Source organism: Ceratosolen solmsi, unplaced genomic scaffold, assembly GCF_000503995.2.
Source record: "Ceratosolen solmsi marchali unplaced genomic scaffold, CerSol_1.0 scaffold26, whole genome shotgun sequence".
In the NCBI taxonomy this organism is placed as follows: Eukaryota; Metazoa; Arthropoda; class Insecta; order Hymenoptera; family Agaonidae; genus Ceratosolen; species Ceratosolen solmsi.
Window position 1 is genome coordinate 1,812,836 of NW_011948442.1, and position 16,857 is coordinate 1,829,692.

The 16,857-nt window shown below is 28.1% G+C and overlaps 1 protein-coding gene across 1 annotated transcript in view; it reads left to right on the forward strand.

Annotated features, from left to right (window-relative positions):
• The first annotated feature begins 981 nt into the window (after positions 1–981).
• Positions 982–16,857, forward strand: part of LOC105365848 (sorbitol dehydrogenase) — a 23,902-nt gene continuing 8,026 nt past the window's right edge. The window contains exons 1-6 of the mRNA XM_011504106.1: positions 982–1,158; positions 4,233–4,266; positions 5,001–5,161; positions 9,667–9,830; positions 10,759–10,943; positions 12,155–12,333. Coding sequence (XP_011502408.1) covers positions 1,105–1,158; positions 4,233–4,266; positions 5,001–5,161; positions 9,667–9,830; positions 10,759–10,943; positions 12,155–12,333 — 777 coding nt within the window. The 5' untranslated portion in view covers positions 982–1,104. The remainder of the gene's footprint in view (positions 1,159–4,232; positions 4,267–5,000; positions 5,162–9,666; positions 9,831–10,758; positions 10,944–12,154; positions 12,334–16,857) is intronic.

A 16,857-nucleotide genomic window follows, 5' to 3' on the forward strand; every position in this document is an offset into this window, starting at 1 on the left:
TTAAAAATTCTAACATAAATTTGAGTTTAACAAACACTTTTTAATATATTTCTTTCTGTAATATAAAATAACAATAATGATCGGGAATATTTTATATAATTTAGAAAACTGTATTGAAATTTATTATTTATTTAAAATCATAGATATAATAATAATTTATCTTCAAACTTTTATATATAATGCTTGATGTAAACAAAAAATATGTTAAATTTGTTTAAATGAATAAATATATCAACTAAAATGTATTAGTTATATATGAATAAAATAATTCTATTTTTAAATTTAATTGTGGAATAATAAATAAAATCTTATACAAGTTTCTAAATGTACTGCATTTAAATCTGAAATGGTTTGTAACTTAAATTATTAAACGATTAAAATAAAGTGAAAATATTAACTTTTTTTAGATATAATAATAAATATACGAAAAATAAAAAATATATAAAACTGAGAATAATTAATTACGTATAAATTGAATTAAAACTTTAAATTGAACACGGCTTATATACATTAAAAATATTGAAGTTTTCAATATATAATATAATTTACCAAATTTGTATTATATGTTATAAAATTATAAAAAATAAGTAATAAGATCTTGTAGAAAACAAAAATAATTTTCACTAATAGGTATTGTTTAATTTAAAAAGTATATAGAAATAAGTTCAAATCTTGCCTAGAAATAATTATAGAAGAATAATTATAGAATATAATGTTTTACGGATATAAACACTTAAATGATTTAAAAACCATTTGAATGATATTTTTGTAAAATTAAAAAATACAATCATTTAAATTTTATGCATTATTTCGTTTCAAATATAATTACTTCAAATAATTCTACAATTAAATATTTATTTATATAGAGTACGCAAAATATTTTAATTTTTATATTTGTAAGAAAAATTTATGTATAACTTTACGAAAAAGATATATAATTGCTTTTCAATGTAATGTGTTATCACTTTTAACATTTATCATTTTACGTAACCGATAAGAAAATGAAGCTTGGCTATAGTATTCCAAATTGAGTTTCTTTGCAGAAAAATTACTTGTTTTCAGTTTACTTCATATAAAGTATATCAAGGTTCCTAATTTTGCAATATGTCTACAGATAATCTTACAGCTATTCTTTATGGAATCAATGATTTACGTCTAGTAAGTATCGCATTTTTAAAGGGTACTTTTAATAAGTATATATTATTAATCATATATAAAGTTGATATATTTCAAATAAAAAGAATATCTATATAAAATATAATTATTATTCTTATTATTTAAATTTATAAACTTTCTTTTTAAACATAATTTTATTTAATGAAATGAAATGAAAAAATATTAATCATGTAAAATGTTCTAATAATGATTTAAGTAAAATAGTATGCTTTATATTATCAATTGTTTTTTTATTGTTTATTATATGTGGTATGTTTAACCGTTTATTTGATTTAGTAGAAATTAACAGACTAAGTTTTTATCAATATTTTTAATATCTATCGAAACCAAATTTTTATTACAATGTAAAATATTAAAATTTAAATATATTTAAAAGCTAACTATTAAAAATTTTTCGTGTTTAATTAAATTATAAATTTTGAATATTAATTATTTGTCATGAAATTTTAAAGATCTATCAGAATTCATTTTTCCATTCAATAATTTATATACTTTTTCTTAATTTTTAGCTTAGTCTAGGATACAAAATTATTATAATATAAAATAATTTTATATAAATAATAATTACTTAAATTTTATTACTACTATAGTTAAAGATAGTTTTATAATTACGAACAAATATAAAGTATTATTTACATTTGATAATTTCCATTTAAGGTTTTCATACGTTATTTCTCAATGTCGTTGATTATAAATCGGTTACAGTATTTGTAATTTGTATATGATTTATTTTTAATTTTTTCTTTTTCATTAAATATTCATTTTTTATATTTTGTCTTCTTTTTTAGTTATTCACGTTGAATGTTTGTTCTTGTTTTCTATTTTTACATTGATGGATAGTTTTATCGCTTAAACTACACTATGATAACGATTGTTGATCCAATATTGTTTATTCAGATAATTTCAAGACAATATTGAGCATTCGCTGATATATTATAATTTTTAATTAAAATAGTTTATATTTTAAGTTGTTTTAGAAGCGTTTTTAAAAAATTCATCAGAATATTGGAGTTACATGGATAATATTATCGATAATCCTTCGGAATCTTTTCACATATTCAATTTATAATTTTTTGCATTTGCATTTATGTAAAAATATTTTTACGATTTGATATTTTTTATTTCTATAATTATATTTAAAAATGTTCTTATTATTATCGTATATTTATATTAAATAACTACATAATTATATATTATTTCATATATTGCGATTATAATATATATTTTGAAATAATTTTAGCTCTAAATATGAAGGTTGTTTGGAGTCGATACTGTATAATTTAATTAATTGTTTTTATTATTTCGTATACACTAACACAAAGAGACTCATATTTATTAATATGAATATTAAACGCTTTATTTTTTCTATATTTCTTGAATACAATCAAATTTGAAATAACGGCAGCATAAGCGTAATAAATGGTAGAGACTAATGAAAAGTAAGAAGATACGAGAAAAATAGGATTCAGTAATAAATTTGTATAAATAATATTAACACGTGATTGATCTCTGGTATCTTTCATTTTTCTCGTTTAGAGTTACGTATTTACATGCATTAACGCTCGTATAAGAAAATTTTGAGTTTCATAAAATTATACAGTTAAAAATAAAAAGAAGATTAAATTATACCCAAATTTATAATCGAATATTTTTAAGACCATAGTTACTAATATTCGGATATAATAATCCATTTTAAATTTATATTTATTATTATAATAATGTTTGTTTTATTCGTAATTATTGCTTACTTTTCATAATATGATTTTATATATTTGATTCGATTAAAATAATATATAATATCATTATACATGTATTAATGTTTGGAATTTAATACACTAAAATTTTTCTTTAAAGAACAACAAAAAAAATACATCATTTATAATATAATGTATCAATTATATGTACGATTTAATGCAAAACTATTTTTTAATATATTCATTCATTATTTCAAAGTTTGTATTATTATAATTTCTAATATTTTGATTCTATGTTGTACACTGATTATTTATAAAAAAACTTATATATATTTTAATATAATTTTTATTTATTATTTTATTATTTTTTATTTCACATTAATTTAATTTAGTCAGTTATTTTATAAGTAGATATTCTGTCTATAAAGTTTCTTTACTTATCAATTCCAAATATATATAATTTTGAATATGAAACTCTTATATCTTGTATTTACTTGTGCTTTTATAAGGATCCGTGCTTCAGATCGGAGTAAAATTAGTTTTTATCTTTACAATTTAACGTTATTTAAAGTTAATTTAAAAGTAGGCTTTTATAATGTATAAAAAATCATGAAATATCAAAACATCAAACACAACAGTAGATATTATCTATTAATAGATATATCTATTTTATTATTTTTCCCGGAATTATTTGATATATATTTTTTAAGCTTTAATGATGGCCTATTTTGACCCTTTACAAAATTGAAAATATTAAAATATCTTTCATTATTAATGCTTTATAACTAATTTTTTTTTTAATTTTGATATGAACATTTGTTTTAATTTTTTTAGCTTAAATTTTTATAATTTGTAAGTGTTAAAAAAATGAGATTATGTTTTATGTATAAATATTATATGAATGTTTTATATGTTTTTTTCATTAGTTTTAATATGCTCGTGTAATATTCAATAATTACTTTCATAACTAATGAATCGTATTAGAAAAGTGATATGTAGAATGCAAGTATGCATTTGTGAACATCTTGTTTTTTATTTGGATTCTTTATTTTTTGTTTTTATTTTCACCAGGTGTATTTTCTATACATCTGTGCGATAGTTGATATGTTATTTCTATCGTACAAAAAGGATATTTTTAATAATGAAATATTTGAATAAATGAATTAGATTTTGTCTTTTATGTTTTTATTTTTTAGATTATAAATTTATTTACATACTATGATGAAAATTTGTAATACAAAAACAAAACAATTGATTTATAAATATATATGAGTGTGTGTTATGACATTTAAAATAAAATTTATAAATAAATTAATATTTTTTTAAATAAACTATATATGTTATTTATGTTTATATTTTTAGGAACAAACTGAAATAGAGGAGCCGAATGAAAGTGGTAAGTACTATATTGTAGTATTATTTTGATTTGTTCGTTAATTTTCGACTATTTTTCAATAAAGACAGAGAGAGAGAGAATATATTGTGATGGCATGATACGATTAGATTCCTTTATCCATTTACATATTAATATATGGATTTACATATGTTTATTTGCAACAGCAATTGAACAACTTTTTACAGTTTAAAAAATGTAGGCATTTGTGGACAAATACTTTATATATATTTTTCCATATATTATGCATTGGGTTCTCCTTTAGCTTTCTTTGTCATTTATTTGTGTTATATATTTTCTTGTTAAATTTATATATTTTATACTTATTTTTAATTTTTTTCTTTTATTAGTGAAAAAGAGAAATGTTTTAATTTATATTTTGCTGATCGAATGGCGATTTTAATATTATGATAAATCGAATAAAGAATAAAAAACAGAAAGAAATGCAAACAAATTTATAATATCTTTGAAATTATATTTTTAAATATTTAATGTAATTCTAAATTCATAGTATAAATTCATTTTGACGCATGGATCATTGCAAAATAAAATATTAACTATTATACTAGATGCTTAGTTATTATTTCTAATCTCGTTTATATTTACAAATTAGGCATCGTTCGCATTGAATTGTTTTGTTTTAATGTATTAATATTTAAAAAATATGATTTTATTTCAACATATGCACTTTATTATTCTAATACAGTATCTATATTCATTTTTATTTTACTTTACAGAAGTATTACTTAAAATCGCATGCGTAGGTATTTGTGGATCCGATGTTCATTATTTGGAGAATGGAAGAATAGGAGATTACGTAGTTGAACAGCCAATGATAATTGGTCATGAATCATCTGGAACTGTTATTAAACTGGGAAGTGCTGTTCAAAATTTGAAGGTAAATTACATGAGATTTATAAAATAAAATTTTTAAATAGTTTTCACTGACACTTCTATCTTTGTCAATTAATAATAAATAATATAATTTTATTAACTTCTATTACATTTTGTTGAGAATTAGACTAAGACCACCAGTTGGAATGGTGAGAGAAAAAGTGAGGGTAACTGGAGGGGGTAGCGCTTGAAATCAGTATTTGACACGTCTGCTTTCCTTGCTTGGTATTTCATTTATTTTATCCCTACATATAATGATTCTACATTGACGATGAGAATCGGTCAGATCTTGCCGATTCTTGGTTGTTGCCATGTGGTGTCAGCATGTACTGCAAGTAGAGGTAGGAGGTCGTAAGTCTTTGGATCCTCTTGATTCAGTACGCTTGAAGTGGTGGTGAAATACTACATTGAGAGTGAGAGGTCGTAAGTCTCTTCACATTTCTTCGTGTACTGCCACGGGGTGGTAACTTGAACTAAACTGTCTTGTAGTGTGGAAAGATGAGGAAGGCCTTGCATAGTGTGTCTGGTTAGTGTGCAATAGCTGCACCTAGTATAAGAAGGGCTTTCCGTAGCGTCTCTGCTGAGAGTGTGTGCAATGGCTGCACTAGTATTGGAAAGGCTTGCGATTGCTTTAAAGAGGCTTTAAAGTTCAACATTGCAAATTTTTCTGGACACTAATTTTCTTTTTAAAGATTTTTTATTAATTATTTACTCAAATATTATAATTAGATGAAAAAATATTTTAAAGATATAACTTCCAACTTACAAATGGTACAATAGAAAACCGATCATTATGAAATATATTTTTTCCTGATCAAAATCATAGGACAAAAAATTTGAATATAAAATCTTACTAAATATTAATTAATAATTGTGATCACGAACTTTGAAAAATATTATAAAAAGTGTGTTCGAAAGTTTGGTTTCTGGCTCGAACAGCCGAATTCAATAGTTCCGTTTATTAATCTCTCGCCGTAGCGATGCTTAGGAAAGGACAGACGTGGAAGGGCTGTACATATGTACAGTGTGTGCTTTCGTTTTAAGACATCGGTTATTCTGTTTTATTAACAATTACAGTATTGTAGTTCTATGTTCACTTCTTGTGGGAGAGAGCGAATTATTCTATTACAATGATATGGTGACCCGTTGGTGACGGTAACGATGTCTTTGATAGTGTTATGGGGATCAGCAACGGATGTTGTATATTCCGTCAAGGGGAATGGGTTCTATGCTGACGTTGTAAAGACGTTGTCTTCAGTAAGAAGAGTCTACCATGCTTATCAGGTGAGCATTTAAAAGTGGTAGTGGTAATTAGCAAGACGAGTCGGCCATACTTATAAAAGGAGTATGAGAGTATCTGTGTGCTAGTTATTCTCAATAAAGACAGATGATATACCTTCGAGTGCAGAAGGATCAGATACCATGGGTTGTGTAGTCGACTATTTTCTAGAACGGCAGTCAGCCTTTGACGTATTGTTGTCTGTGCGCACTGGAGGAGTGAACGAGCATTCCTTGCAATGTCTGCGCTGAGAGAGCGTGTATTGCGTGAACTTTTCCTTGGTGTAAAATTTGTATGATTGCGTGGCTTGGGCGTAGATGATCGGCTAAGACGAGTGACTGATTGTGGAGGAAAAACTGATACTGTGCACATTATGATTACCGACACTACGTACTGAATGACTGCTTTATGTTAACTACGTGGAGTCTTGTCGCGCGCTTTCCTAAGTATCGGCGCGGCAACCAACTCTAGATCGAAACAAGCTTTCAGCTAGTCGAGAATTCCGCAAAAGCAACGTAATCGTTCGAGGCCAAGCAGCTTTCAGAAACTATGGGGATTCTAAGTTTTCAGCTACTCGAGAATTCGGCGAAAGCAAAGTAATCGTTCGAGCCCAAGCAGCCTCCGGAAACGATCGAGAATCCACGCTTTCGACTAGTCGAAAATTCGGCGAAAGCAAACATTGGAAGATTCGAGAATTCAATCGACATTGCTGTGCAAAGGCTAAGCAGATTTGTAGAACGTTCGAGAATTCTGCTTTTGGATAATTGGGAAATCAAGGCCTCGATAAAATACTTCAATTCCGAACACAGTGATTATTACTTATTTTTCAGAGGTCTCTATCAATCATTTAATATTGTATTATCTACTATTCGAAAAATTAGTATTTTAGTTTGTAATGATTTGTAATAAACATAGTGCAGAGTGATTCTAAAAGTGATTGAACATAGTTATAATATACATAGATATAATATACCTTTCTATCGCATAAATCCAACACATCAATAATGTAACTGTAAAAAAACCATAATAAACCATATTTAACGAAGAAGTGCACACTGTATTCAACCAGCTCTTAAATTATTATAAAGTTATAGAAAGATTGTGGCAGTTCGTGCCAGGAAATCAGACAGTTTCGAACAGAACGTAACTATGATAAATTACTGATTAAATAAAATAATATCTTAAATTAAATTATTAAATATTATGATCTATTATAGTTATGTTGTCTGAATATGTTTTCTATGCATTCTTTCGGTTTTACTTTATGCCATTGATATTATTTTAACTAATCAAAATGAAGAATATACAAATTATAAATTGTATTTTAAATTTTGCTATATAATTATGTTACTATCTAATTATACATAATAAATACTAACTCATCATATATAATAGATTTAAAAATAAAAATATGTTTCACGATAATAATGCGTAAAACTAAAGGCATGAAACATTCAATATCAAAATTAATATATACTAAGGAGGATACTACTCGAGGTTATTTATATACAACAAGAAATTGATATCAAGAAATTCATCATATTTTTAATTTTTAATAAAATACATAACATTTGATATAAAAATAACTAATAAATTTTGTATGTAAAAAATATAAAATACATGTTTCTGCAATACTGTGTGTGAAAAATTGTTATCTAAATTCTGCTGTCTAAAGAAATACTTAAAATGTATTTAAGTTTTGAATTTCTTGTATTTCATGTGTTTGTAGTATCTCTCTTAGAATTATTCATACGTTTATCACTGTCGATACACGATCGATATATGGAAATTAAGTTACATATGAAAAACTAGTCAAGTAATATATTTAATATTTAATTAATTAATTAATAATGCAGTAATTATCATTAACAAGTGTAGCATGTATAGTAAATATTAGTTCTAGAAGAATAATAAAAAAATGTTTTTCTTTCAGAAAAAGATGTTAAAATAGACTTTTTAAACCAAGAAACTTTTAATAAGATTATAATTGTAAATAATTATCTTAGTGTTCGAGATTCTTCTAGTACAAGCACCCAGCACGACAGGATCGGCACTCTGCTAGCACATCACACAGTTCTCGACTGCATGCAAGTAACGCTGGCTCACGTTCTTGCATATTACCTCACCACGCGATCGCCACTCTGCTAGCACATCAAAAAGTTCCCGCCACTACGTGCAAGTAACGTCGACTCTCATTCTGCATAGGACCTTACAAGCGATTTACGCCCGCATGTAAATAACGTCGAAGCTATTTCTTACCTTTACTTGTATACCGCGAGTTACGCTCGCATCGAGTACACGAACGTGCACCAACACCACCACTACTTTGGAGCTCACATACACAAGCTGTGACGTCACACAGACGTTCTCTCACCAATTCGTACACTCACTACAGCTCACCCTACGCCGGCTACCAAGACGACACTAACTTGCTTCCCCTACCGCCACGAGTTCCCCACCACGACGACTAAACCCAAGAAGAAGGGGAATCACGCTTCAGGCCATCAAGAATACACGCACAGACTCATTGTCACCGCTACTACTGAAGAAACACTAATATATTCACTATATCATATACTCATTATAATAATTAATAGATTATTAACTACTCATTACTTATTACATTAATAAAAGTAACGACTACAAACACAAAGAACAGTATTGAATAATTGCATTGCCCTTTCCACTTGTCAGCAAGCCTCCACCCACCATCATAAGGAGGTTTTTAGTCTGATCCGAGACACTTTCCTCAATAAAAAAAGTTTATATATTCGTTTGAATATACTTATTAGTGTATATAGTTAAGTAAATATATAACGTCTGTAATTATTTTAATATATTTTGCATTTTAAATTTGAAAAAATGAATTTCGTTTATCTATTTATTAGGTATTTAATTAAAAATAATCATATGTATCATACCAATAAGAAGAAAATAATGTAATAAATATCAATTATGAGTAGTTATCAATACTTTTACCTTGATTCTGATGATTGTTTTTCTACATGAGTATCCATAAATAATTAATCATAAATCTAACATTCGTAAATTCTCAATAAAATATAAAAGATAGCTAAACTTTTTATGTTACTGAAAAGTTTTTATTCCATAGTTTAAAATCCTATTTTCATATTAATATTATTAAAATCAATAAAATCAGTATTATTTGTCTAAAATAATTTTATGTATTACATATTTTATCTGTATGATTTAAGTATTACTTGTTTTAGATTGGCGATAGAGTAGCTATTGAACCTGGAGTACCATGTCGTATTTGCGTATTTTGTAAAAGGGGTCGTTATAATTTATGTAAAGATATAAAATTTTGTGCTACACCGCCAGTACATGGAAGTCTTCGTAGATATTATAAACATGCAGCAGATTTTTGTTTCAAGTAAGGTGTTTTCAAATAAAATTAACGTTTTATAGATTTACATGTACATAAAATAAGTACATTTTTCTAGATTTTATATATATTATGTTTATATTTGAATATTTAAACTATTTATAATTTCATCACTCGTATGAATAAAAATCGATCAAATATAATACTTTTATCACATATTTACAGCATAGTTTGGAATTTCTTTAACTTATGGTACTTATTCTTATTTAACAGTAAGCCACATTAAAATTTTATTATTTTATTATATTTTTTATATAAGTAACTATATAAGTTTTACTATATCTAAATTAAAAAAAACTAAATAAAAAAAATGTAATTCGCACATTGAAATTATATTGTACTACTTGGTGCTTAAATAGTGGTAAACTGGATAAAAACTTAAGTGTCAACACCGCATATTGAAAATAAAATTACAGTGGACATAATTTTACATGTTAATTATTTCAATGTATCTTAAATAATTAAATTTATATAATTTTTTCAAACAGTTTTTAAATATTTATTTTCATTATTATCTTTAAACTTTCTGTCTATAATATTCTAACATCCATTGAATCGTTTTTTATAGATTTTGTTTTATCAATATTTTATTTTTATTATTTAGTTGTTCTTAAAGTATTAGATTTTTACATAACATTTTATCTAATTAATTAAATGATAAAATACTTTAAGTAATATAACGTGTCATTAGATACATTTTCGAGTTATTTATTGTTTAAATTGTTTCCATCTTTAAACTACAATTTTATCAGTTGGTTAACTGTCAGGTTGTGTTTAATACTTTTGTTGATAATTATTGTTATGTTTGATTTTTAATATTCAATTGTCCTACGATTAAAATTTCTATCTTCGCTTATATAAATGGATAGCTCAATTTATATATAGAATGATATTTATAAGTATACTTTCAATTCAGATTACCAGATAATGTTTCTTTTGAAGAAGGAGCTCTTCTTGAACCATTATCTGTTGGTGTACACGCTTGCAAAAGAGCAAATGTTGGAATAGGATCATCTGTTTTAATCTTAGGTGCTGGTCCAATCGGTCTTGCAACACTACTTGCAGCAAAAGCAATGGAAGCCAAACTAGTTGTAATTTCTGGTAAGGAATGAATTTTTATTTTAAAATATGAATTTGTATATTTTTAAACATATTTATTATATATCGATATTTTAAGTGTTTTATATTGGCTTATTTAAATTATTTGCAATATAGAATAAATTATATGAAGAAAATTGTATAATTATTAAAGAATGCAATAGTAATGATTCATGTAGTTATTTGCTGCATCAAAATCATGAGAAATATCTGATTGTTCAATAAGTATTATTAAGGACTAACTTTGAACCTAATGCATAGTGTCTGAGCGCACAAAGCGGTGGCAGGTAAATTCTCAGGATCGATTGACTCTGACCTCATGCATAGTGCCATAACGCACGAAACAGGTTGCAGGAAGAGATCAGCAAGTATTTGCTTCCACGAATCAATGCAAACAGTCCCCACTCAATGCCACATCAACGTATCAAGTCATTTCTTCACACTTATACACCATGTGAAATTAAGGATGAGATCAGGTGACCACCGCGTGGCACTATACTAAGAGGTGATCCGAGATTTACGATCTATTTCTCCGTGTAGTAATCCACCATCAAGCGTACCGCATCACGGAGATTCGGAGATTTACGACCTTCTACCTCAACATGTACATGCTAACACCACGTGGTAACAGCCAAGGAACGGCAAGATCTCAGCGATTCTCATTGTCAACGTAGAATCATTATAGTACAGTTGTAATTCTAAACAAAATTAATCATTTGTAATAAATAATAATATGTGGTGACTCTCGATCCAGTAAATATAATAATTTCAAACGATATTGTTAAATATTTAGTAAATTAATTTCCTAACGAAGGTAAAGTACATTTAAAGAGGTGAAAGAACAATTATTATTTATGAGTCAGCTATAAATTTTATAATTAAAATATGTTAAAATATGATTTTGTATTACACTTATAAGTAAATAAAAAAAGCGTGATTGTATATATGAATTTTGAAAGTACATTGGAATTTTCTTTATAAATAAATATAATCACAAAGGTGAAGAAAAATTATAAATATAAAAACTTAAATTTAAATTAAATTAAAATTTTTTTTAATATACATCTATTTAAAACTTTAGGTTATATAAAACTTTATCGAACAATTTATATTATACTGCGATATCTATAATCAACAACATAATTTTTGTAAATTTTAACATTTTATTAAACATATAATAAAATTTATATTCAAATGAATCATTTCTATTATAGACTTAATTGAATACAGATTAAATATTGCAAAAAAATTGAAAGCAGATCAAACGTACATTATAGATAATATATTTAAAGAAAATGAAAACATTAATAATATCCACAAGTTATTTAATGGACAACCTGATATTACCATAGATACATCAGGTACTGAATCTTCAATTAGACTTGCAATCATGGTATGTATGTTTTTGACACATAATTTTGAATATAATATATTTACTATGTTAATATTCTTATTATACATATAAATTATAAATATTTGTTTGAATTCTATGTTCACTATTATGTATACATTGAAGCAATAATTAAATAATTATCAAATAAAAATGATTTAATTTTATGCATATAACTTTAAAAAAAGAATGCTTTTATTTTTTTTAAATATATGAAATTGACATTCAAGTTTGATTCAATATACATATATTATTATTATACAAATATATGTGTTTGTATTTGTATAAATCCTTTCGTTTATTTATATTCTGGGGGTCTCTTATTTTTATTATAAACTTTTTTGTTACTGTTTTACTTCAATAAAAATTGATTTAATCCATTGTATACGTTTTTTTTAATAAAATTTTTTTTTATACGTGATCAAATTTAAACATTCATTCCCATCAGCAAAGTAGTAGTATTTAATGAATTTATTTTTTAATGTTTTTTTAAATTTTGAAAAGATTTCGATGCTTTGTTAACGTATTATCAATTTCTTGATTGTTTCTTAAATCTTATATTGTTTTTCCACTACATTAAATATACTTCAAATGAAATTAAATACCATACTTAAAATGTAAATTATAGACATATGAAAATATATTTCTTATAAATTCAATAATATTAATTTGTAATTTTCTATATTTTTATTATACATATTTATCTTGTTTATAAAAATATATTAATAACGATAAGTCATTCTTATTTTGTAATTATATTCAATCGTTTATCCTATTTTCAATTCATTCAATTGTTTATCATACTTTTTACGCTTTGTAATAATAAGATATACCTAGAAGTTTGATCTTAATGGTGAAAAACAAATGACCTTAACTACATTCAAGTAGGAAATGGTACAATCTAATTATAAAAATATGAAAAAATTATGTTGTTGACTCAAGATATTTAATTGAATACTTTTAAGTTTACTTAGATTAATATTTTCATATGACTGATGTGTGTTAAATCCAATATATATATTTTTTAATAAAGTATTTCTGTATAACATATATATTTTCACCTATTTGAAAACTAATATATTACACTGTTCGAAAGTAGTATTATTTCCTGGCTCGAACTGCTAATTTTTCGATTACTTTAATAATTTACCCCCCCCCCCCCCCCCCCCCCCCCCCCCCCCTCCGTAGAATTCCAATCCACGTTACTACTCGAAGACCATATAAACATTGTAGGCCATTTGAAACCAAAACATAACAAGTACACGAAAATTCTCGTCCTAAGTGTTTATAGAAACTTGAGAGCTAGAGACTAGCGATGGCGATAATCAATATACATACACCAATACCAGTATATAAATTATTATATACTGTATAAATTATAATAGAATAATTATATATAAATGCTATACTCTATAGTTTTTCTATCTTATTAGGATTTTAATTAAATATATTAATTGAAATACACTAAACGTAATGTTCGATTTATTCAAAAGAAATAATTAAATATTGATTACGTTTCAATTTTTAATCCAATTATTGTTTTAATATAGGATATGGAAATTGTATTTAAAATTTTTATCTTTGTAAGGATTATCAATACACTCTGTGGTAAGAGTCAGTCTAATACTATGTTCCTAGTTGCATTTGTTGATCTTGTAAGGATTATCAATACACTCAGTGCCAAGAGTCTTGACCTGATCCTATGATGAATAGTTCACCATCACTAGAGGCTCTGTCATGATGGTATTATATACAATGGTATATACAACGAATTATATACTCTCTGTTCGAGATTATGAGAACCTTTTCGAAGTTGTTAAATTTGGCAACGGCAAACCCAAAATCATGCATCCCCCCTCCGTCGTCGTCAAGTCTGCCATGTAGCCGCTACAGGCGCGTCAAAGGCAATGAAATCGGGAGCTTCTCTTGGCCTTCGCGCCACTGAGACTGATATTCTTGATGAAGGACGATGCCACGACAGGCGCTGCTCTCGCCCGAGAAGTCGCAAGCTCTCCGATTGGACACAAAATGGGAAGGGATCCTAAATGGACACCATGGTCAATGAACTATATTTAAGAGGGACAACCATAAGATTTAAGTACTCATGTTGAACTCCTCAAGGAAGTAGGACGAAAAAAAAGGGAAGTTCCCTCAACTAAGTCCGAAGGTAAGTCTTTGTTTCTAATCTCATCAACTGAAATAGCCATACCCACCATCACCCACCCAAGGTCTCTCCAGGTGCCAGGTCACTGAACATACTTAAAGGATCAAGGCCACTTCAAGGTACGCACCATTCAGCGCACACACTGCTGATCCACTACTGTAGAATTGACCGAGAATCATTCGTGCCCCAATTCAACACGCGGCACTATTCGAAGAAGTGGTAAGAGCTGTACAACCTCTCACTTCTCAGGGTAATCTACCACATACTACGTCACAAAGATCCGGAAATTTACAACCTCCTACCTCCTATCACACGAAGTGTGTAGTTCTTACAAAGAAAGAAAGAGTGCTCTTTCTCGAAGCGTGATTGCTTTAAATATCCATACAATAGCCTAGTTAGCTGGAAACAATGTATGCGATTGGTGTTGCTAGGTAGAGACTAGATAAGCATTGTAGAAATTCCGAGAACTATAACGCTTTAGGAATTTCGAAGGCCAATAGGCTTGGAGAATTTCGAGAATCGTAAGACTTTTTTCCGAGAATTTCGAGAACCAAAAACCTTGGAAATCCTCGGAATCCAGAACAATATGTTGTATTTTTGCTTTAGAATCTCATTTCTTACATTCATGTTTTAAATCATTACGCGATAATAATGTATTAATCTCGATAATATTTTATGATATTTATTTAGAAGTATATGTTTTCATTTCATTTTTATTTTGCTTTGTTTATTCTTAAAGATTTTCATTAAGGTACTTCAAATTTATACGTGTTATACATGATTATGTTATTAAATAGTTGTTATACCTTTATAATTTTATTTGATCTCTCATTTTATTTGAAAAATATTTATGCATTTTTACCTTTAATTTAATTTTTCAGTTTTTTAAGATGTCGTATACTAGATTCAATTTGAATACTGTTTAGGATTAGAGCAATTTCCTAGACCGTTGGTTCAAGGAATTGTTAATCTCTCTAGCTCTCAAATTTCTGTAAATATTTGAGGCCAAGAATTCTCGAGTAATTCGGCTTTAAATGTCCTACAATGTTTATTTGATATTCCGATAGCAACGTCCATTGAAATTCTCCTATACTCTAAAAAGTTTTGTTTTTCCGCAGTTCTCGAAATTTATAGAGTATATTCTCGAACGTCTGCAAATTAGTCTAGTCTCTGTATGGCAATACCTATCCATTGCTGTCATCTACCTAATCTGTCGCGTAGATATATAAAGTGCGTATGCCACGAACATCGCGCTCTCTCTCTCGGTGACAACGCCACGAGATAGGCTCTCGTGTCTTACCAGGATCATCAAGGTACAGGCGTTCTCTATTAGCAGAGCCGACACGGAGTGAATACGCCTTCCGTTTCGTGTGCGTCGTTAACAGACTATTATAATCGAAGCCACAAAGAGAGTACACGCTATCAATTGTACAAGCATTCAGCAATCCCACCTGCAAAGAGATGATACTGAAGGAGCATCGTAACACCGTCCAATCCCAAGAATTAAAAGATTCTCACGCATCCTGATAGCACACTCTCTTTCTCCAATCTTGACCAGTAAGTGCAAAGAACACACAAGGCATTCACAAGTAATTACTAACACGATCACAACAACACACGATTTCCGCACCATACGCAATTGCACACTCACACTTCACAAAACACCAGAAGTAGCACTACACCAAGAGATAGAGAAATTTCTTCTCGGTGTAGTAATTTACCAGCAAACGCACTACGTCGAGAATATCTGGAGAGTTACGACCTCCTACCTCCACATGTCGAGCGTGCCACCACTAAGTGGAAATCACCAAAGAATATCAAGGATCACAACAACACACATTATCAACTGAGAATTTTGTAGTACAATTGTTGTTCGGGATTGAAGCAGTCCCATGAATTTCAAACAAAAGAAAGGTCATATACGCAGTCCGGCGTACCGCGTGTGCGCCTAGACTGACCGCGCGTGCAGCAAGGCTGACCACTATGTGCGCCTAGGCTGATCCGCACGTGCGGACCGAGGCGGGTACTCGAGAAAGATGTTTACAAACAAAACTCGGCAAGTCCGAGCAAGTTTACGATTTGAAATATTATTTACTGCCAGCACTCACAAAAAAGGGACGCCTTCGAAACTTCTAGAAGCTTCGTTTTCTCACGCCAAAGGAAAATTTCTGGAAGGGACGCGCATCGACACTGTTGCCGGCGCTGAAGACGCCGCATGCACATTTAAGCGCAACGCGCCATGAGGCGAAGCTCATTCGTAAATTCACTCCGCTCTCAATCAAGCGTAACTGCCGGTCAGTGCAAGTATACTGTAAAGACGCCGCGTGCCCACATTTTCGACAACATAAGCTCACTCGTAAAGT